General features: G+C 25.6%; 1 protein-coding gene across 1 annotated transcript; it reads right to left on the bottom strand.

The window, feature by feature from the left end:
- Nucleotides 1–1,596: 1,596 nt before the first annotated feature.
- On the bottom strand, nt 1,597–19,537 carry LOC145835382 (ethanolamine-phosphate phospho-lyase-like). Its single transcript, XM_082942944.1, has 12 exons — nt 19,440–19,537; nt 18,600–18,718; nt 17,796–17,955; nt 17,329–17,494; nt 15,621–15,734; nt 14,166–14,248; nt 12,636–12,729; nt 11,702–11,827; nt 9,659–9,813; nt 3,416–3,505; nt 2,066–2,174; nt 1,597–1,804 (listed from the first exon to the last, which is right to left on the bottom strand). Exons 1-12 carry the CDS (start codon nt 19,490–19,492, stop codon nt 1,721–1,723), a joined length of 1,353 nt encoding a protein of 450 aa, XP_082799070.1. The 5' UTR covers nt 19,493–19,537; the 3' UTR covers nt 1,597–1,720.
- Nucleotides 19,538–25,441: the final 5,904 nt, after the last annotated feature.

The raw sequence follows: 25,441 nt of genomic DNA, 5'->3' as shown, positions 1-25,441 counted from the left end.
GTAATCAATTGGTCGTGGTCAAGATATTTATTCCTGGTTTGCGACTTGATAACAGAAAGGTTTTTAGTGCATCTGGTCCTAGGACCAAATACTTTGAACGTTGTTTATGTCGTTTAATAAACTATAACTAAAAATGTGTCTACTTAAAAACAGTAAGTTTGAAGACGTAACAACACTTAAAAAAAGGCTAAAAGACTCCGAATCAGGGGAATCTACAAGAAGCCCATCGACTTTAGAATAAACAAGATTTTTGTTTGTTTCATTTTGTGCGATTTTATTTTAGACGAATAAAATTTTAGAAAACTATAAATGAAAGTTGTGAGAAGTATGCTTCAATAAGTTACTATGATGTTATGTTTTTTTCCTACGAACTTATACCAATAAAAACACAAGTAACTAATGGTATAATATGCTAATAGCGTAATTTATAATCAAGTAGTCACTAAGAGCAGAAAATAGTTTTATTATACGATTTCAGGGATAGAACTTCAGGGATTTTTGTAAAAACAAATTAACGAAAGCGTTGACTAGTGTAACTGAAAAAGTATCTGCACATAGTTATGATTATAACTAAACAACCAACATTTTTGAAGAATTTTGTTTTACTTCGCTAACAAGTTAAGTAATAAATTTAATATACTTTTGAACTATTTTTATGATGATAAATAGTTTAATAAGTAAGTTTTATTTAAAAAAGTTCTTCAGGCTTAAACTTTTTTTTTAAATTTATAGTTACTAAACTAATTAACTTTAAGAAAATATTTAAAGTTTTTATTCTTTTAATTTTAAAACAACACTACAGTAACAATTTAAAAAGTGTTTAATTTTCATTTTATTAAAATAAGTTAAATAGAACAAAATTTGTCACATTTACAAATTAATTTATTATGTCATTTTCTTATAATACTAATGTTATTAGACTTTTTATTGACTTGTTTAGATTTATCAGTAAGTTATAAGTATCAATAAGTTTGTAAATTAATCCTTAAGAAATCTAATGCATTCACGTAATGCAATAAGATATAAATTTTTACTAAAGAATAAGCAAAACAAGTCAATGAACTTCTAATTTTATTTCTAAGAACTTTAAATTTTTAATAACTTTTTTTTTAAACATTGACAAAATTTACTTTTTAAGGTAAAAACATATAAGGTTGATGGTTCTATAAAAATATAGTTTGTAAACTAATAAGTTCTTTTTACATATTAAAATATACAAACACGTAAAAACAAAATGCAGGAACATAACTTAGCTTAAATAGTATTAAACAACACATATGTACAATAAAAAATTATTTTATTAAAGCTATAAAAACGTTGTACAACTTTGAAAATTAAGTAAACTTTACTAATTGAAATTTAAAAAATTTAAACTAATATTTCTGACAAGATTTTACTTTCATAAATATGCTTATCAAATAATTAAGATTGTGTTTAAAACTTAAATCAACAAAATAAGATAACATGTTCTATAGCTAAAACCTGCATATAAATTTTGAAATTCTTACTTAAATTACGTAAAATATTAACTAAATTGAACAATAAAAATCAAAAGTTATTGCTCTAAGAAATAGTAATTCATCATGAGATATTTAAACAGTATTAAACTTGAAATAATTTTTTTTATGAGCAGAGTTTAGAACATTATCATTAATGTTTAGTACTGTTTTTAAAAGAGTGATTTAATCTTTAGAAGACAATACTTTTATATTTAGTAAACCTATGTCAGTCTAATTTTGTCTAGATCATTTAATAATTTTTCTGGTACCATAGCTTCTACTTCTGTTATAGATTCTTCCAATGCCTTTAAAACAACAAAAAGGTTAAAAACAGTATTTAATAAATTTTAAATATATTATAAAAATAAAAACAACAACAAAACTTTAAAAAATTTGAAACTTGCAAAGTTGTACTATAAGCAAGGCCTATAAATACTTTAAAAATATAGTGTTCCGTTACTTGCATATACTAATAAAACAACTTTTATCCTTTTTGATTATGTTTTAAGTAAAAAACAAAACAGCCTAGTTATAAAAGTAATACTTTTTTAAACAAAAAATCAAACTTTAATCAGATAGTCAACATCCTCTTCGCCAAAAGTCATTGGAGGTTTAAACTTTAGAACATTGTAGTACGGTCCTTCTATACTGATTATTACAAACCTTTTTTTCAGTCTGTTTTATCAATAAAATGATTTTTTTTTCTGTTTTAATAAAAAAATTAGCGTATATAGAATTTAAAAAAAAGTTTTTAACTAGATTAAAATAAAGATATAAATATAGCACTCAAAACACAAAGCGAAACAAAATGTAACAAACTAACTAACATTTTTCTTCAAAACATCACTTTACTAGTATTAAAACTTTAAGCTGTTCTATTTGGTAAATAAGAATTTTATTATTTATACATGTGAAAAGTTTTAAACTTTTTAAGGTTTTTATGAAGTAACACTGAAATGAATCTTTTAAAGGATCTTTTTTAGGTCATGTGTCACTTCACAAATAAGTTTAAAAAGTATTTAACATTGGCTTTAAAACTAAAAAGGTCTGAACGAGTACAAAATGGTCGTTGCAGTAATTATTTAGTTTAATTAAGTAACAATTTCAGCTTATATTATTTAAAAATATTAGTCATTTTATCGTTACTTTAGTTTTATAGATTTTACAAAGCTTTTCCACACTTTCTTGTTACCCTTATCAATTAATAACTAAATTAAGTTTTGCTTTAAAATTTGTATTATGCCTAAGATATAATGATGTGTTTGTTTATAAACTTTTATTAAAATCTACATAAAAAGCAAAATACTAGTGTGCCCAATCCTATTGTGAGCAAAAGTTGCATATGATTTAATATTTGAAAGTTTTGCCTTCCATTTTATGCAATCCGATTGTGTAATCAAATTTAGTCACAAAGTTGTATGTATCAACTTTTTCTAGATAAGGAAACAAAGACTAATCTAAAAAGCTTAGTGAAACTAAAAAAATTAAAACAGCAAGAGTTTTCAAAACTTTTCACTAAAAATTTTAAGGTCCAAAAATTACTTAAACCAAACCCATGTCTTCCTACAATATAACATAACTATAGTATATTATTTTACTGTTTGTTTTTTATTTTGCTAAAATAAGGCAACAAAGATTAAGTAAAAAGTTAAGATAGTGTAAAACTATTTTATTTTAGATAAACTAACAGCCAGTCCAGTTTTCATTTAAGTCAAAGTATTTTTTTAATATAACTACATTTTTAACTTTTTTTCATACTCAAGGCTAAACCTTAATTTAAAGAAATAAAAGTGTATTTTAATAAAAAAAATAGGTGTTGATAATGATTTACAATTATTATAACAGTTAACACTAAAAAAGTACCACTATTACTACTATTAGTAGTACTTCAGATATTTAAAGATGATTAAACTAACAGTTTTTGAAGCTCAGTGCATTCTGCTGAAGCAGGTGTTTTTGTCTTTTTGTCTTTCACAAACTCAATTCCGATAAAAAGACCAACGCCTCTGTAAAGTTTCGATTTAAAAATCAGTTTAAACGATTGCTAATGAAAAAAGTACATGTAATAATATAGTATAGCATTCTTTAAAACTTATGTTATATACGTTAAGTTGTTTATAAATTAAGAAAATACTTGTACGAGTAATCAAGTGAATTACTCAAAAATAAATGCAACAAGTATAAACAGGTTACATGGGGTTACCATTTACATAATTTTTTAATTTTATCAATTTATAGAGTTTATAAGTACTGAGGTTATTGAACAAAAACGAAAAACGAAGATGCTCAAAATTTTTTGGTGTAAGGACCTGTGTGTACGAATATACCTTTCAGTCATCAAGTTGTACACAATACTTAATCTAAAATTATAATGAGCTAAAAAAATACTCAAGAATCTAAATTTAGACTCTAAAAAATAAATTCACGAACTAAACTAAATGCGACAATTATAACATGTTATATGCCCAAGTTTATGACTGTAAACAATTCTTTTCTATCATTTATATACGACTTAATTTTTATTTAGTTTTTATCTGATTGAAATGTCATATATAGGCTTTTTCCCTCTTAAATTTTTAATCATTTAAAAGCAATAAATACAAATCACTGTATCAGTCAATCAATTGAAATTCAGCCTGATCCGTCCTACCAATTTTTACAAACTGAAGAAGAATTCGGCCCGCGAGCTTATAAATCTTACAGTAGATATTCAAAGATTCTGGATATAAAATTAAGAGAAAAAAAAAACTTCTGAGACACAATAACAGATAAATTATAAACTTAAACTGGATATTCTGGGGTGTTTAATTAAGAAAAATTTACACTATATATCAGGGTTTCCCAAAGTGGGCGATATCGCCCCCCTGGGGGCGATTTTAGTAATTTGGGGGGCGATAATTAGTAAGGGGGCGAAAGGGTGGGCGATAACTAGTAAGTGGGCGAAAAGGGGGCGATTTTAAAATTTTGGGCTGTTATGAGATTTTTACTTTTTTTCTTGCTGTTTTACTAATTTTAGCTTGCTAATAATTATTTGACCATGAGGTAAAACTTGAACAAAAAAGTTTATTTCATTAATGTAAAAAATAGAAAAAAATCAAGTCCTTATGACTCTTACTTGCAAGTAAATACTGTATTTTCATTCAAATATTTCCTTGTTTAACAATTACATATATCATAGATGATTGAAATCCCTCTCACTATTTTATAACCTGACATATATGTTATTTGGGATCATAAATGGTTTGTTTATTTTTTATTAACTATCACCTCATGATATTTCCAGTTGTTTTTTGAAATGTCACCAAGTTAGACTAAGAAATAAAACTGTACAGGGTTGCCAATTTACCTAGAAATCTGGAAAAACCTGGAACTTGACAAGTTCGGCAAAAAAAAAACCTGGAAAAAATCTAGAATTTTTAACGATTTTAACATATTAAGTAGTAAAATTTAGATTTGACACAAAAAAGCTATCATATAGATTAAAATATGGATCCCTTCGAGGCAGATACTTTTGAAATAAACGACATACAGGAAACCTTCTCAGACTTACAAACTGACCTTAAACTTAAAGTATATTCTTCCAAAGAACGATATGAAAGCTTTTAAACTCAACAAAAACTAAGGCAAAAGTATCCAATCATTTAAGAGGAATTTAGATTGTTGTTTATAGCTTTTCCTTCTAGCTATGTTGTTGAGAAAGCTTTCAGTTCAGTTATCAACATCTTGAGCAAAAGATCTAATCTAGATATTTATAAAGGAGGTGACTTAAGGCTCTATTTTACTGATTAAGAATCAGATTAGAAAAACTTGCAAGCAGTCATGAACCTCATCCTTCACATTATATTAGACTTCAGTAGCAGACATTATTTTATGAAAGTTTTTTAATTTGATTTGATCTTTTGAAAATATCTTATTTAACCTGGTTTGTATTGTACTTAATTAGTCGTTTTGTAATAACAACTTTATTAAGCTAATTATTCTACAACAGGTTTGCATAATGCCTAATAAATCTTAATTACGGTGGACTTCCTATTGAGTTCGCACTTTTTACCCAAACAAAAAGAGCAAATTTATATTTTCTTATATATAACTAAAGTAAAGTCTATTACTAACCAAATGTTAATAAAACAAAATATATATAGTATTTGTTAGCTTATATAGATTTGTTTTATTTTGATGAAAGTTTGTTTTATGTTTTAGTGGATTTCGTGTATATTCATTACATTATTGCATATAACATATTGAAATTTGTCATTTTGTAAAAAAAACTATGGTAATAATTTTTTTAGTTTGCACTTTTTTATTTTTTTCAAAGTGCCAACTTAAGCGGAAGTCTACTATGTTTATTTAATGATTTATGTTTTAAAGTTGTTAACAAATTTATTTTGACCTGGTTAATTTTGTAGTTCATATTCGTCGTTTTACATTACACTAAAAGTTTTTATAGCATAGTGATTAATATATTTGTTTAAAAGACCTTTATTTGACAGGTTTTTGTTATTACTTGTTTAATCTGTATATAACTTATATAACTATATAACTATTATCTGATTGTAAAATTTTGATAACCATTAAAGTTTTAAATTGTAAAATGATTTTTTTGGTTTTAAAGAGTATAAATTTGAGATCTCTATTTTATATGACTTCTACTCTTTCATTTAAAAGTTTCTTAAACTCAATTTTAATTTCTAACTTGATTTATTATTGTTAAAAAAGTTATTTTTATATAAGGAGTTTTAGACTATTAGTACAACTGTTTTTTGTTTTTTCTTAATTCAATTATATTAGCAATTAGAATATACTTAGTTTATTTCAATACTTCAACACTAGCTTTTAGTTTTTCACTATTTTCCTCTTTTAAATTATTATAGGCTAATAGCTAGAAAAAAAAAACTTTTTAAACAAAATTTAATAAGCCATCAAAAAGACTGCTACAGTTACAAAACAAAATTTTAACCAAGTTAAAAGTTTTTTTTAATTGATTACTTTCTGTTCACAGAATTAAGTGTAGAACATTGAATTTTTTTTTTAAATTAAAAAAAAAAAAAAATGTTAGAATTAAGGTTTAGTTCCCTAAAGATTATTCCAAGTCAAGTACTATTTCATGGTATTCTACTACGATACAAATAGTTTAAAAAGTTTAAAATAAAATTTTTAATATTACAACTAACTTGCTTACAATACATCTTAGTATTGAAATTAATAAATTAACTGCATTAACTAAAGCTGTTGATGAAACCACTTTTCATGTGAGAAAATCAACCAGTTGGTCAAACTTCCTCAAACTAGATCAGAAATTAATTTTTAATTTTAATTTTATTATGTGTATAATAAACTGTTCATTTTTTAGTTTTTTTAATCTCTGGTATAGTTATTTTAGAATATGCCTATTTATAAAATAATTTAAGTATTTTGTGCGGCTTAAATAAGTTACTTAGTATTAACTTCTAAATGTCCGAAATTTGTTATATGAGATATTATTATAATGTCAGGTTTCAGTTAAGATTTCAGATAGGCAACGTAAGGCTCAGATCCAGTCGCAGGTCCAGTCGAATTTCGACCCGCTAAGTAAATTGAAAACTACTTGAACATAATAAATAAAATTTAGTTTTTTGATACTTAATATTTTGAAATGCGCTTTTATTTCGTTTTCAGTTCACAATATTATTTCTTAGATCACAATAATAGTACATGAGTTTATTAAAATTTTGCTCGAGTTTTTTAATTTTCTTATTTGTTATTTTTTTAAATCATGCAGCCCGCTATTACATATTTTTAACCAGTTGAAACTAGAAAAGATTTTTTTAGTAAATATGAATTGCTGACTACAAAAATTGTCCACCACTGACCTAAAAGTTTCATTAGTTTCAAAACAGTTCATTTTTAAACAGGATATGATTACAGATAACACAAGGCTTTTAAATAATTAAGTATTTTAATACACTTTACTGGGCTTCTAAGAAAATAACTGTAAATTGTTTTCTCAAGCTCTGTAAACTACTTTAAACACAAAAGTGCGTGCATAAGAAGTACCAGACTAAATTACATTTCGAACACAACTTTTTTTAGCTCAAAAGTTTGTACTCAAAAGAAAAACTACTTTGTGAAATCAGGGGGGGGGGCGATTTTTTTTCAACTTACTGAAAAGGGGGCGATTTAGTAAATGAGTTTGGGAAACCCTGCTATATATTATAAAACTTGAAATGAAAAACCAGTAAAAAATTAATACAATTTACGGGAAAGTTAAAACTTACACGAGACATAGTAAAAATAAATGACATAGAGTTATTATTTTTTCGAAATGAACTAGATAATTTTGTAATTTCCGTGAATTAACATAAATTAAAATGCTTTGACCCTCCAATGACTAAACTTTTTTACATCTAGCCCACCAATTAAAAATGTTGCACATCCTAAGTTAGACGATGAAAACTTAAAAATTTTATTACGACATTTATTAAATTATTCAACAAAGTTATTATTTCAGTACAAGAGTATTGAATTACGTTGGATAGGATTGATTCAGCAGTTTTTGCAGTTTGGATTGTCGCGGAAATTGTTGCTAGTTGTCGTGCGGTGCAGTTTAGTGTTTGTTGTTTATAAATAAAACTTATTTTTTAAATTAGAACATTTTTATAGTAAGCATATATTTCGGATACTAGTTTCTTATATTTAAATACTTAAAGTTGTAGTAGAATTTGTTATTGTTTAAAATATTTTGTAAAAAACACTTTCTTTTTTAATTAATTGATGTTAAAATTTTTATGACAACGGATAGATAAAAATGGTGTTTCGATTTTTATTTATTTTTGTACCTATATTCACTTTTTCTGAATCTCAAAAAAAATTAAAAAAAGAAAAAATTGAGTATATAAAAAAAGGGAAGGTGCCAAAAAAGCACAGCGTCACTTTAGCACGGGTCGTCACTTTAGCACGAAGTGACATTTTAGCACGAAATATTTTTAGACTTCTGATGTTCATTCAAATGATGTTTAACTACCTAATAAATATTAAGTTAACAAGCAAGTAATTTTAAAAGTAAGTTTTAAAACTTTTGAAGTATCGTTGTAAAAAAAAAGAAGTTTTTACTAGAAGAACTTTAAATCAAGCTGTTTATTAAAGTTTCAAAACAATAGTAATATTAAAAAAAATTGATAGGTAGAAAAATTGTTGAATGAAGTTTATTACTTTTGTAGTTGTCTTTATATACTTTTTTTAGACATAGAAATATAGAAAAAAGTTGCGAGACGCTAGAAAAGAAATAAGAGGCAAATAACATTATTTTGTTATATAGTATTAAAAGCTTTATATATTTTAAAATGTAATAAGTTAATTTTTTATAGGCTTTTAGTTATAAGAGCTTGTAAAAAACAAAGGAAAACAGTTTATCAATATTTTTTAACCTTTACATATATCACCTTTTATTTCAAATTAACTCTTAAAGTTTAAACTTATTAAGGTTAATTAAAACTTTTTTTTTAGTTTTAAAAAATCTAGAGCTTGTATGTATTGCTACGCTTATATGCAAAATACTGCAAAATTAATTACGTGCTTAAGTGTCACTCTGTGCTGAAGTGACGTCGTGCTTTTCTGACCCGTACCCATAAAAAGTGGCAAAAGTTATAAGGTATCATAGAGTTACGTTGTAAAGCTTAGCAATTGAGCAATATTTAGCTTACGCTATTAAGCTACAAAAACCTTAAAAAAAACCATAAAAACTAATAAAGATTTAAACTATTATTATCTTTAATAATGTTAACTAATACTTGACAAAACATTCTAATATTACTATAATTATAGTGAAAAACTTAAGTCAGATTGAAAAAATTTGAAAACATTTTTGTGTGAAAGTTAGCTAGTTTAATTTTATTCTTAAATTACTGTTTAATAACAAAAATTATAATACTTACAACTTTAATAGTTTAAACCACTGAAACTTATTTTGAAATGTATATATAGTTTTGATATATTCTATTCGGTGCAAGTTATTATCGTCGTATTATGTACAAATTTTGCTGTTTTGTATATCGCTTAGTTTATTTAGCACAATAAAACTAGTTTAAAGTCAGTTTTTGTTATTTTAAAGAGTACTACGAGAAAAACAATTTTGCAATAAATACTTTAAAAATGAATTTTTGAATAGTTTAACAAAAAAATACCTGACATCTCCGATAATTTTATGTCGTTGTTTAAGTATGTTTAGTTGATCTTTAGCATAAGTTCCAACACTTTGTGCATTTTTCATCATGTTTTCATTTTCTAAAACATCTAATACTGCGTGTCCTATCGCACAAGACACTGGGTTTCCACCAAACTGTAGTTTAATTGCTTAAAACTAATTCAAAAATAGTTGGACCGATAGTCGTGTAATAAAATTTAGTTATTATACTTTAAAAAGTTACTTTATTGTAATTGGTTAAGTTAAAACTTGCGAAACTTAAATATTAACAGTGGAACATACTTTAAAAATGACTTATAAGTACTGTTTTAGTTGTTTTTGTTTTTTGTATAGCTAATATACATTATTTTGTGTAGTTAATTTTATTTTGAAATATTCTCAAAGCAGAACTTGTTTTAATAGAACAGTACTTCCTCGTTAATCTGGCCTTGTTGGGCATCCTTTTTTGGAATTGTAGCCGGATTAGCCTTTAGCCGGATAATGAAAAACCATCGTTTTTGTTTTAAAGAAATAATCTTTTTTGCAATGCATTTTTAAAAACAGGCACTATATTTTTGTTAATGTTATTTTTGTTTACGAGCTAAACAATAAAATGATAAAAAATTGACAAAACATAACTTTTTTAAAGTCTGAAATCAATTAAATGAAGTCGAATCACATCGTAAACAATCTAAATTATATCGATTTCAAGATTTAAAGTGAAAGCATTAATTTTGTGGAATTAACTAAATTAACTTTCTGGCTTGATTATTAAGAAACCGGATTAGAGAGGAAGCACTTTAATATTATAAAGTGTCATAAAAAAGTTTAGATTTCTAAACAGCATAAAAAAAGTTATTTTTAGAAAAGTGTTTCAAAAGAATTTAGCGACAATAAAACATTATACCACTGGCAAGACAACCAGTTAATGCTAAGGTTTATATATCTTTAAAACCAATGCTCCAAACAAAAAAAGAGCATTATTTCTAAACCGATGACTCTTGAAAAAGTTAAGGTCGTGCAAAAGTGTCAACATAACTTAAATGATGCTAAAAAAACTAGCTCAGCTTTGAGAAAACTTTTTAGAGTAAAGACTTTAAATGATTTTGAATAATTAAACACTTGTAGTTTAAAATAAAGATGCTTAAGATAGCAAATAGTAAACCAGAAACTATTTATTTGATTTAAATTCGCTTACAGAATAAAAAATTTAAAACTAATTTTAGGAACTTTCAGTTTGAGTAACTATACTTGGATTTTAAAAACAAGTGACAAATTTATCCCTAAACTTATATTTTAGAAACTTAGCTGAACGTATAAATATAACTTTAAACGAATTTATAATGAGCAAGCTAGTAATTTACTAAATTATGTACTGTAATAATAGTTATTGTGGTATTAATCATGGTTTTACTATTTTTTATGAAAAATATCAAGCGATAATAAGAAATCACTGTGTTATCAATAAAATAATCGGCTTGAACACAAATTAAAACTATTTTTATTTTAAAGTATAAAATAATATATGACTAATTGCGTGTTTACAAAAAGTAGGTTAATTTTATATTGCATGTTCAAAAACTTGTAAAGTCATGAAGAAAGAAAATTTGTGCTTTTTAGAAGAACAGATTTTATTAAAATTTGGTATAAGGAAATTTATAACGTTAATTAGAAGTTAGTAGACTAGTGTAACTAAATTTATTATTTAGCTTTACCTAGCTAGCTATTTAAAAGAACTTAAGTTTTGATGTTCTAGTAACACGACAACTTATAAAGTTTATCAGCTATTTTTTAGATTAAAAATTTAGTTTTATGTTAATAGATTTCATTTTAATGTTTTTGTTTAATTTTTTAAACTGAAGCAAAACTCTAGTTAAAAACTTTGTACATTTTATATGTACCGCTTGTTTTTTTTATTTTATAGGTATTTAACTAAATAAAATAATCAAAAATTATTTTACCAAAACACTTCAATTACAGATTTTAATTTACTATGTAGTTGTTTGTTATACATATATTTTAAAAACAATAATTTTTAACCAACAGTATTAAAGTAGCTGCCTCTTCCTTTAAGAAAAGAGTCTGCGATTTCTCTAGTTGTAATAATGGCAGACATTGGATGTCCATTTCCTATAGGTTTGCCAACGGTCACTATGTCAGGCTCTGCTCCCTTTGTATACGTTCAAAATAAAGTATAGAACAGTTAAAAGCAATGTATAATTGTATTTGCTTATATTAATAAACAGCTTTTCTAAAATACATTGGTGCAGATTGCCTCGATTTAACTGAGTTGTTGCAGCAGCTAAATGTGGAGGTTAGATAAAAAAAAAACTTTTTAATTTAAAAATTAATTATATTTTTTTGTTGTTTTATAAAAAACCCTTAGCTTAAAACAAGGTCGGTCAACTACGGCCTACGACGTATCTTTAAGTATTCAAAAATTAAAATGTGTATTTCATAATAAAAGTATACAAATATCATTTTTGCTTTATTGTGAGCATGCAGAGGTTAACTAGTTCGTTTAAAAATTTCTTTTGAAACGCATTTTGTCCAACTTAGTTTTTTAATACGGCGGTGAGCAGAAGAATTTGTCTAAGGATTCCGACCCTTGGTCTATAAATACTAAAAAAGTATTGAAACTAAAAAATTGTTTTGTAACGTTTGGAAAGTTTAGGCTAAAAGTACTAGCTTGTACTTATGTTTTCTGTTCGCTTAGTCTAAATAAATATTTATCTTTATTTTTATGAATTCTAGTCTATTTGCTAGCTACTAATTAAAAGACACACAAATTCAGTAAAAAAGTTATAATTTAAGCTATATTCATCAGTTGTATACATACATAACATGAGAAAAGACAAAAAAATATTTAATAAAAACATATGAACTGAAACTATTTATTTTAATTAAAAGAATTACTTGTTGTAAAAGTCAGTTATTAAAAGAAGTTTTTGAAAATTATAAGCATTTTCAATAATAACCTGCTGTTCAAAAGACCACATGTGGGTTCCAACTCTACCAAATCCAACTTGTACCTCATCAGCAATACAAACACCTCCATATGACTTTACATACCTGTTAGTTAGTTCTGTTTTACACAGTTCTGAAGAAAGTATTTACTTCAAATATAACTCATCTTTATTGAAACATATTAATAATAGATAAAAGATTACATTTGTAGTTAAAACTATGTATAATAAACTGACAAAATCGAAAATAAATATTCAACACAAAAGTAAGTACAAACAAAAAGGTTTTTTTTTTGTTTAGGAATGTCTTATAGATCATTAAATAATTGTTTTAAATAGTTGATAGTTAAGTTAACTTTGACTTTTGTATATTAATGTAGATTATTGACTTGTTTTACTTTAATTTGTTGTAAAATTGCTTTCTTCATTGTAACAAAATATAAGTCTTTTTAAATCTAGGTATGGCTGTAATTATTTTCATTGCTATAAAAATGTCTACAAAATTAAAGTAACTAATATAACTAATAATCCTCTAAAAATAAGACCGATTTATTAGTTAGTTGTTTATAAAACTTATGGTAAGCAGAGATTTACATTGATAGCCTATTAAAAGTTTTATGAAGAGCTATAAATACATACTACCTTTTCTCTGGAATCGCAATTGATTTAAACTTGTGAGCTAAATTATTCTTTTAAACAAGACGTTTATACCTTAAAAATTAAGAAATAATCGTAATGTTTTTATGTTTAGTTTCGATGTTTTATTGTTTAATTAAGTTTTAATGTGCTTTTCTATAATCTACCAGGATTTATTCTCTTAGTTTCTAATTTTAAACTCAACTTTAAAACCTCATACAATAAAACTCAACTTTTTTTTGTTTCAAACTAAATGTTTTAAATTTGTTTCTTTCGGATTAGAAATTTTAACAAGTTTTCATAAGTATTATTTCTTCTATAAAGCTAAGTTTTTAAAAACGATCTGCTAAACAAATATATAGCTATCAAATTTCTCAAACTGTTTAAAACGATTGAAATGTGTTTAAATATCTTAGTAAACATTGAATAGCAATTATAACGTACTAGATTCTATATGATAAAGAATCAGACAATTAAGGTCCGTATTTATATCAAAAAAAATCTTATAATATTTCAAATTTTACTATTTTTGAAACTTTCTCAGCGTGTTAAAAGTTGACTGTCTTAAAAGGTCTGGTATAAATAGAACGATGATAATTAAAAAAAAATAGTTTAGAATAAAATTGTTAAACTGAAATTCATAATTAGCTGAGAAAAGGGTCAATTGTTAAGTTATGGTGTATTGAAACCTTTATTTTTATCACTTGATAAAAATTTAAAACATAAAAGAGATTAGAAAAATTAAACATTAAGTTTTAATGACTTAGTATTTAAATAAAAAAGTAACTTAATAAGTTGTCAAAAACAAAGTTAGCTTCTCTTAAAAATATTAAGTCGGGTAACAGATACATTTTTTGTTTTAAAGTTTCATAAAAAAACTTATATATTTCAAAATCAATTACTAACTCAAAAACTTTTTTCATGTAACCATCAGGTGGTACTACTTGACCTCCACAACTTATCATAGACTCCATTATGAATGCTGAAGTCTGTATAAGTTCACTATTAGAATTAAGTTTAGTAAAAATTTAATATTTTGTTTTTCTGAAACTATTTATTTAAACTAATTTTCTAATAAGTTAAAGCTTATGTTAAAAAAATATTTAAAGATTTTTCAGTTCTGAAAACAAAACACTTTAAAAAAGAACTAAAGTTAGTTATTTATTTTCAGTTGTGCTTATTCAAAAAAATTAGAAATTAGAAATTCTATGTTAATAAAAAAAACTTTAAAATGAGTTTTTATGGCTTTAACCACAAATAGTATTTTTGAAATATTACAACCCGTCAAACTATTTACTTAAAGGTTTAGACTTTGTTTAAGTTTCATGAAAATAAAATTAAAACTCTTGAAAGAGCTAAGAACTTTGAATGTGATAAAAATTTGTAGATTTTATTAAATAAGATTTATTCGGTTGTTTATTTATGTGATGCCAGTGAAAAAAAAACGTTGACTCTGTCCTGGACAGATTCAAGTATTAGATTTTATACATAAAAAAAATTGTCTTTACATAAAGCTTATTTTCTCAATCAAGTGGCATGTTCTGGTCTCTTATGGGATAATTCTATTTAGAATTTGATATACTATTGTGGATATTCATCGTCTAAATAACTGTCTTAGATTTTTAGCAAGACATTTATCAAGGTGTTGGACAACTAATTTTTTGAAATTTTCATCTGTAAAAAGTTACAAAATGGATGGAAGAACAAAACGGTACCAATAATTGAATTTAGAAATAATTGAAAAACAATCAACTAAATATCAGTAAAAGTCTACAGAGCCTTAGCCTGTATTTTCGTATGCCGTACAAGCTCAACTTAACATAAGGTTTGATCAATCCAGTTTGATCATCATATTGATGACTGCAAGTTTTACGGTTGTGGCTGACTGATAAGTCTTATTAAGGACTAAAACGATCTTAGTCTACCAAAGACTTGTAAAAACAATTATAACGTATTTAAAATACATGCCATAGATTTCTGGTGTGGAAAAATCATACAAAGGTATAGAAGATAATAAGTAAACATATAGGGAAATTAAAAATACAACGAACAGAATCATATTTAAACAAAACAAATGGGGAATATAAAATTATTAGCTGATCATTTAACCAAAATTGGGCAGTTAGTGCAATGAACTTTATCGAAAACGTTTGTCGTTGACTACAGCACGACTTATTTCTATTCGCATAATATTTATACATCTTTTAACTTAAAAAGATCATACTTTATTTAAACTTCGACATTTTGTTAAATTCTTACCAAAAAATTTACTTAACCAATACTTTTTTTTTAGCTTATATACTAAGTTTTAGTTAATATTTATTAAAAAAAATTTTTGAACACAAATTAGTTATCATTTACCTTTTTACCTTCTTTCTTTATTGCTTCTAATGTAGCTTTTATTTCATTTGCATACTCTTGACATGGGTCTTCTTTTGAGCTGTGTTTCCCTCTGTAAACATCAGGTACTGAACACTAAAAAGAAAATTAAATTTAAGTTTTCACTACAAAAGTGAAAATAAAAAATATCTTGAAGATCACTGTTATTTACTGCTTAATAACCTATACAAATCATAATTATTTTTGTATCAATGTTTACTACAAAATAATCTTTAAATAAAATTTTAATTTTAATAAAAACTTTAAAAATATCTTAAAAAAATCTATAATTGTTTGTAAATAACAATACAAGTGCTTTTCATACAATTTTAATTTAGATATTAATAATTACTAAAAAACATATTATCACTAACATTAAGAAGTAAAATGATTATAGGTCTTAACTAAATAGTAACAGAAAACTTTTAAAATTTACAAAATAGAGCTTTGTTGTTTTAACGTTACATACTGAAAAGCTCGAAGTTTGATACTAAAGTTTTCTAAAAAAGTCTTTGAAAAACTTTTGCAACAATAAAAATTTTTTTTTTTTTTTAATTTAAGATTTCTAATCAATAACTTTCATATTAAAATATGTTTAAGTTATGTATCTTTCTGTTTTAGTGGCCTAGATTTTGATGCCTAGGTCCATCGTATGAACAATAAACTTGCAATAATGATAATGATAATAACAAATATTTATTAGTCTAAAAATATCATTAAGTTTCTTAAGAACTTATAGAAGAGTAAACTATTTAGGTTTATAGTGTCATGCACTGCGTTTAATATTGGCAAAATGCGCCGACACATGCTTGCGCCCTTGTTTAATCCAGTGTTGCTGTTTAAAAAGAGACTTTTTAATCTCATTGATATAAATTGTTAGACTTGTTTTTTTATTTAATTAAGTTTTAGTGTTAAGATAAGGTAGGCAATAATATCAAATTTTGACACCTTTTGCTCGATTTAGTGACTTGAGTTTTTTTTGAAACTAAACAAAAACTACCTACTTTGTTTTTTTTTTTTTTATAACATTTTAATACTAAAAGTCTGTTGAAATTAGCTTAAACTTTTTTTATTACTTTTTCTCTTTTGCTTTTGATGATTTTTGTAAAGTTTCGCAGCAGCAGTAATAATTTTTAAAGTTTTAACTAACGAGTTTTATGTTTTCAAGTATGAACTACTATAATTAATTACACCTTATTAATGTAACCTGATGTTTGTTAGACTTTGGTATCGCTTTTTATAAGAGAGCTTTTAAGAATTAAGCTTAGTCAAAGCTGAAAATAAACTTTTGAATTATTTGCTGATAAAATAATGTAATGTAAATTAATTACTATTATTTTAGACTCTTTAGTTCGTTCACTACGTTAAAAAAAGTATTAGTAGTTTTTACTATAAAGTTTAGCTTAACTTCTTATAAAGTTTTTTAACTTTGTAAGGATCAAAATATTCAATAAAAAATAGAAATAGCTTACATAGCAAAATTTAAATATAAAAATACTGTAAATTTTAAAACTTTCCAAATATTATACTTGAAAAGTAAAAACAAAAAACTTAAAAAACAAACAACTAACATCGTAGTTTCTTTTAAAAATTGTTTGACAGAAAGTAACAAAGTTTATAAATTTAAACTTATCTTTGTAAAAATTCAGCACATATTTTTAATTATTGCTTTTAGTATTAAAATTTTCACCAGATGCAAGTTTTTACTCCTCATCTTATCGTCTACTTTCCATTTGTGCTGAGAAATTCCCACTGTTGAGATTACAGTTCCGTGGTAAGCGTGTTCTAGTGCCAACACTTGATCCCCTCCAGTAAAGTTATGTGCTAACTGCAGTGCCATATCATTTGCTTCTGACCTATTTTTGTTAGTTATCACTCACTTGTTAGAAAATTTTCAAAAATTCTTAAAACTTATTTCTATTTCATAGGTTTTTCACCTTGTCTTGTTTTTACCGTTACTGTATTCATTAAATAAAAGATTAGCCATGTTTTATCTATGCGAATATTTATCTATCAGTACATTAAGTATGTATTTTGTAAAGCTATGTACCACTCAAAATTAGCAAATTATTAATTGAAACAGAACAATTCTTTTGAAAAGAAACTAAGAAAGTTTTTGACTCGATTTAGTTAATGTTTTCACTATTCAATACTCACCCTGAATTAACAAGAAAAACAACATCTAGATTTTTAGGAAAAAGTGAAGCTAATCTTGCAACATAAGTTGAAAGTCCATCGTGAAGGTATCTGCTGTTTGTATACAACTGCTCCATTTGACGACATCCAGCTTGTGTTACATAGTCGTGACAATGACCCACTATAATAAAATTTAAACAAAAAAAAATTTATTATGAATAGGCACACAATGATGTTTTATTTTGCTAAAAAATATATTTTTTCAACACTTTAAAAATATTTTCATTATCTAATCCTCGCTTTTAGCTTGTTCTAAATTTATTTAAGTAAAAAATAACAGTTTCCACACATTTTTTCTTATAGCTAATTTTAATTGTTGGTAGACTTATGAAAATTTTAAAGTTAACATTATACTCTCAAAAAGTTTGGTCCAAGGACCTGGTGCACGAAAGAACCTTTTAGTTATCGAGTCGTACATCACAACACTTTAGTTTACATTAGTTAGTTTAAATCTACATAAGTGAATTTGTATAAAGTTTCATAGAAATCAATTAATTACGTTAAGCAAAGCAAACTTTAACGAAGTTTTTTATGTTTTTTCTATAACATATACTTCATATAGAACATAGGTTGTTTTAGATCTTAAATATAACTGCAGAGAAATATTAACAGGTTTTATTTAATTTAGGTTTCGGTAGATATTATGCACTAAAAATACAACTGTGGTTTATAAAGTATAGCTACTTGTAAAATAACATGTAAGTCAAGCATGAAATATATACTATGAGCTAATCAGAGGAAATCAAACTAAATCTTACTACGAACCATGTGCAACATTGTTAATACAATCCAAATACTTGTTACCACTTTCGTCATAAAGAAAATGTTTCCTACCTCTAACAATTTTCAATGGGTCTTCTTCGAAAAATAATCCACAAGAAGGTCTATAAAAAAACAAATTACTTTTTAGTTACTAGTTTATTGAACATGAAAAAAAGTTAACGCTCAAAAATTTTGGTCAAATGACCTAATATGTAGTAAGAACTTTTGGTCATCAAGCTGCACACCAAACAAAACTATTTAGATACATAAAAACTAAATAAAAATAATTAAGTAAATTACAAGGTACAAAAACTAATTTAAGAAAAAAGTTTAAATTTGTTATTTTTTTAGGTTTCTATAGTTATACTAAATTCATATCTTAGTCGGTTTTTATTTATCTGCAAAACTTAAAATAGTTTTACTTTGTTTTAATTTTTTTCAAAAAAACAGGAGTACTCAGCAAAATAAACTTAACAATACTAATTTTATTTTGAATTAATTTAACTTGCCTATAGAAGTTTTTGATAAAAATAGTCCATAATTTAAACTTAATAATAATCATAAATGTTTGAGAACACCATACAGTCTACCGAAAGCTTGAGGTCTGATGATCGAATTGGTATGATCAAACCTTACCTTAACTTGAGCTTGCCTCACGGCATACGAAAGTCCAGGCTTAGGCTCTGTAGACTTTCGCCGATGTTTTCGTAAAATATTATACATATAAAAACAAAAATAACGTTTATATTACAATCACTATAACTACAATTCCTTTTGCGTATAACAATTTGAAGTAATTTAACTTTGTATATCAAAAACTTTATATAATAAATTTAAACTTACGAAAAATGTTTGCTTCTTAGGGTGTAAGCATCCTTTCTTGTAATAGTTTTCATATCACGACTTTAAGTTACTTAATTTCTTTATTTTTTAAAACAAACCTGCTTAATATATTGCTACAAGTTACTTTTGTTTAGTAAAAAAACTGTAATTTTAATAAATTAAAACTTGTAACAGTTAATTTTTGTATTATTTTTTCTAATGCATACATATTTAAACTAAAATTAATAACGAACACAAACTAAGTAAACTTTTGAGTACTTACGGTTTTAGAATAGTTATTAACTTTCTTATTAATAGTTTAAACTGTATTTAAAAACTTGTTAAAACATATGACTAGAACTTACGTCAGTTGTTATTTAATTTTTTGTTAAACAACAACAAAAGTACATTACTTTTTAAGTAAAGTAGCAAAATACTTTTAAAATATAAACGAGCTCAATCAGATAAAATCTTAATGTTTTTTCAATCACTAATTTTTAATTACATTTAAATGATGTGAAGTGTTTATATAAGTTTGTTTTTGCCAGTTTATTGTCCATGTGTAAGTTAACTTTTGCACAAACCATTTTAAACGATTTTAACATTAATCGTTAAAATTAGATTAGTTAAAATTACGTCATGTTGTATTTATGCTTAGTTTTAAACTTTCGTTTGAGTGTTTTGTTTTGTGCTTTAGTTTGAACTTATTTTTGAATAAAGTTGAGGACGTAGGCACGAAACTTGAGTTCTGCAAGTTTTTACATCTTGTAATAAGCTTTTTACTAAAAAAGCCTTTAAGGTGGGCTCCATGTAGAAAAATTTAATTTATTAAATTGATCAACTTATTTCTATATATATATATATATATATATAGAAATAACATACACAAAATAAACTTTTGCTTGGTACAGCTGTTTCTGCGTTTAATACGCGTCCTCAGCCAGGTTTTATTCAATGAAAAGCAAACTTGTAAGTACAGCAATAAAATTATACAAAATTAGGTATTACGTAATAATAGATTGTTGATTTTAGACAAAATTATTAACAGAGTTTTTAGATAAATTGTTTACGATAATGTATGCAGCCAGTTTGTAATTCGTTTCTTTTGTTTAGAGATTCAGATTTCTTAACTTTTAAAATTTCGATTTTTTCCGCATTGCACAATTTACATCCGTTTTTTAAACTGTATTTATTTTTCGTTTTTGTTAATATTTCCCACTGAATTTAAAAATTAACTTCGTTATTTTTTAGTTTCCAAATGTATTGCGATAAAGTTGTTGTATTTTTATGTTTTTCGTGTTTGAAGCTGTACTTGTGCTTTGTGTAGCGATTCTTGAACGATAGTCCAGTCGAGCCTACATAAAACTTGGTCTGGTTATCAGTTATGACTGTCGCTTTATATATAACATTTTCCATCAGGCAACTTCCATTTACCGGGCATTCTTGTTTTTTGCAGTCACACATTCGCCTCTCTTTGTACTGCGTGTCTAACATCTTTCGATTGTGTGCCATTATAAGTTGTTTCATGTTTGGCATGCAGGAGTAGGACACTTTTAGTGTCTTCCTGTTAAAAACTTTACAATATGGATGGTTTTCAGTAAAGTTATTGTCCACAATCTCTAGGAAGCGCTTCCCAACCCGTGTTGCCACACTTTTGCAGAATGGAGCGTTGAAATATAAAATACTTCTTCTCCTTCTTTTCTTGTTGTTACCCTTCTCGTTTTTGTGGCTATAGGCTAACTCGTGATCGTATCCACTTTCTCTTATAGCTTCCTCATATTGTTGGGTTGTTTCCTTAAAAATGCTTTGACTGCTAGAAATCTTCTGGAGGCGGTTGTTCACTGCAACCGGTATGTGTTTTAACACATGCTCTGGATGGTTTGACTTGCTATTCACATAAACCGTATGCGCATTTGGTTTTCTGTACGGCTTATGGCTTTCATTTTGAAGATCTAATGTTACATCTAAGAAGTCTGTTACAAACAGATTGGCTTCGATGGTGACATCAAAACCAATGTTTTTAAAGACTTTTCTTAGATGTTTGACTTTTCTCTCCATATCTGGTCCCGGTAGGATGTCCACCACTGCTAAACCATCGTCACGGTATATACCAAAATTACCATCTCTAAAGATCTTTTCCTTCTTCAATTTATCTAAAATGTATAGGCCAACCAGTTCGCAAATTTCTGCGCCATGAAAGCTTCCCATTGGTACATCAAAGCTGTTCTTGTTATGCTTTTTTGACCATATATATATATATATATATGCCACAGATGTTCTTGTGCTAAAACTTTATTTCAACGTTTTAGCACAAGAACATCTGTGGTATTTATTCAGATAAGCTTAGGTTATCAGGATCTCCAGGATTTAACGCCTTTTAACGTTACATCTTATATATATATATATGTATAGTTTATTAGAAAAATACGATTTTAAAAATTCTAGTCATATGTTTCATTAAGCTAAATGCTTTATTTAAAAGCTCTTCAAGTGGGTTCTGTAGATGGTGTTCAAGTCTGAATAATCACCTAATTTTATATTTATTTGTATATATATATATATATACATATATAAAATAAGGTTAATGTTTAAACGTAAACACTTTCAACTGAGCCCACTTGAAGGGCTTTTAAATAATTTATTCAAATGGCGATTTTAAAAATTCTGGAACATATGTTTCACAAAGCTTTAATTTTTCATAAAGCTTTGATCATCAGCCAGTTAAATTCAAAATACAAAGCACTGTACTAAACAAAGTTAAAAAAAAGTTAAAAAAAGTTAACTTTTGTATCTTTGTTTAGTACAGTGCTTTGTATTTTGAATTTAACTGGCTGATGATCAAAGCTTTATGAAAAATTAAAGCTTTGTGAAACATATGTTCCAGAATTTTTAAAATCGCCATTTGAATATATACATATATATGTATATTTATATATAGAACTAAAATATACAAAATAAACTTTTGCTTGGGACAGCTGTTTCTGCGTTTAATACGCGTCTTCGGCCAAGTTTTATTTAATGAAAAGCAAACTTGTAAGTACAGCAATAAAATTATACAAAATTAGGTATTACGTAATAATAAAATAGATTATTAACAAAATTATTAACAAAGTTTTTATATAAATTGTTTACGATAATGTATACAGCCAGTTTGTAATTCGTTTCTTTTGTTTAGAGATTCAGATTTTTTTACTTTTAAAATTTTGATTTTTTCCGCATTGCACAATTTACATCCGTTTTTTTAAATTATACTTATTTTTCGTTCTTGTTAATATTTCCCATTGAGTTTTAAAATAGACTTTGTAATTTTTTAGTTTCCAAATGTACTGCGATAATGTTGTCGTATTTTTATGTTTTCGTGTTTGAAGCTGTACTTGTGCTTTGTGTAGCGATTCTTGAACGATAGTCCAGTCGAGCCAACATAAAACTTGGTCTGGTTTTCAGTTATGACTGTCGCTTTATATATAATATTTTCCATTAGGCAACTTCCATTTACCGGTCATTCTTGTTTTTTGCAGTCACACATTCGCCTCTCTTTGTCCTGCGTGTCTAACATCTTTCGATTGTGTGCCATTATAAGTTGTTTCATGTTTGGCATGCAGGAGTAGGACACTATTAGTGTCTTCCTGTTAAAAACTTTACAATAAGGATGGTTTTCAGTAAAGTTATTGTCCACAATCTCTAGGAAGCGCCTCCCGCGAACACGATTAGTTTAAAACATTTTTCTAATATAAAATTTGCAAATAAAATTCTTAAACCAATAACAAAACTAAAATCAGCGTATTTTTCAAAATTTATTTGCTGAACAAAAACCTTCATTATTACTACGTCATAATACTTATAAAATTTAAAAATTTTAAGTTTCCGTTATATATTTTTAACAAACTTTAGCTTTACTGAGTAATATATGGGATAATATATCTCATATACGAAACGGTCGTATAAATCTATTGTTTGTTATATAACCAAATAAATAAACATATATATATATATTCATATACATGTGTCTGTGACAAATAAATGTTAATGAAATTTTGCTGGTCAATTTTATCTACATAACTTGCAGTTTTTCTTTAATTTGAATATATTATCAAAGTATACAAACTGTTTCTTAGTTTTTGTGTTATAAAAACGTTGCTTTTATGTAATAAAATAAACAATAGCTTATTAAACGCAAAAAAAAAGCTCAAAAAAATTTGATCCAAGGACCTAAAGTGTACAAAAAATCTTTAGGTTATCAAGTAAAAAACTACTTGGATTTAGTTTATGTCTTGACCAGGACAATTTGTTGAGCATAGTTATAAAACAGAGAAAGCTATCACACTCTGATTACATTTTTATTAAATACATATAGTTTATGATTTTAGCTATGAATAACATACACAAACTAAACGTTACTATACAATCGAGACCAGTTTATTTATGCTAGAAAAATAGTTACCATATTTTATCTTTTAACAACCATATAAAGCATCTAAAAACACAAACTAAGACCAACTAAAAAGGTATCAGAGTGTATGTAAAAACAAACTAGTTATGATATTTAGATAGGACAGAACTAAGTATAAAATATAGTATTTTGTCTACGGTTAACAAATTTATAGATAAAAACAACAAAATAACTTAGTTATTTAAACTTTTTCTGTAATAAAATATGAATAATAAAATAAATCTTAAAGTACCTTATAAACTTTACAGCTGTATAAATTGAAAAAAATAATATTTTCAAATTAATTGTTTCACATATAGAAAATTGTCCCGTCTAGAACAACTAGAGCTAAAATCAAGTATATTACTTTTGTATGATGTGTTTAATGTTGAAATGTATAACACAATAAGATTTTAAAAACTAATAATTGTTATAATTGCAATTTTAGAACTTCAAGCAATTTTTCTTCCATTATCACCCTTAATAGCAACTAAAATGTTATTTTACTATTCAAAATATTAAATTATACTACAAGAAAAATTTCAAAAAGTACAAATAACAAGAGTTTTATATAACATGTTCAAGTGGTGTAGCTATAGTACAAGTGTGTAATCAAAACAAGACTTTGATAAGTGAGCAAATTGTATATCAAAAAAGTACAGTGACTGCGCTTCATCATAAATATAACCAATTCGTAAAAAAATTAACTTTTTTCGATGAAACTAGTATTTTAACTCAAATATCTTATTAAAGGTTTGATTAAGGTTAAATCTCAAGAATAAACACCAGTTGAGTATGATCTACGTTAAAATAAAACTAAGTTTTTAGTGTAAATGTTGAAACTCACAATCTTATAATTGCCTAAACTAAAGCTACTTTCTTTTATGTAAAAAAATAGCTGTTTAGAAGTTTAAACAATTATTTTAACTTAATTTATTTATCGAAATATACTAATGTTATTTAATGTATTATTAAACTGTATACATTAATTTTTTATTTCCTTAATTTTACAAAAGGTTAAAACTGTTTTAAAATATATAAAGCTAACAAATATTTTAAGTTCGGCAAATATAATTAATAAAAAAATTTAGACTAAAATTTGTAAACAAAAGTTTTGACGATTTTCTTTAAAGTCAAGCTGTTTTTAACGCTCTTTACATTAAACTAAGTGAAACATTTTTTTATTTACAGTCTTATAAAAGTTTCTAAAAACCTAATAAAAGGTTTTTTCAAAATATATTCAAAGACAACTGTTTTGCGGATTGTATTTAAACTTAATTTTATAAAGTAAAAAGTATAGTTTTTCACGCAAGCGAAAAGATAGATTTTATCACAAAAAATTAGTTTATCAAGACCTTAAAGCCTTTAAAATCTTATAGCAGGTAGTATTTATGTTAGATAGATATTGTAAATAAAAATAACTTATATAAGTAGATCATAAGACGATTAAATGAATTGAAAAGCAGTGTATAACTGCTATATAACTACGATATTTACAGCATTAAATGAGTTTTCTCCCTTGATATTTTTCACTGATGTCTGAAACATTTTCTGGAACAAAAATACAGTACTAGAGCCTACTGTTTTTGTTAAA

The sequence above is a fragment of the Thalia democratica genome, chromosome 5, assembly GCF_965202585.1.
Source record: "Thalia democratica chromosome 5, ktThaDemo2.hap1.1, whole genome shotgun sequence".
In the NCBI taxonomy this organism is placed as follows: Eukaryota; Metazoa; Chordata; class Thaliacea; order Salpida; family Salpidae; genus Thalia; species Thalia democratica.
The sequence above is the reverse complement of the archived record's forward strand: the minus strand, read 5'-3'. Positions and strand labels throughout refer to the sequence as shown.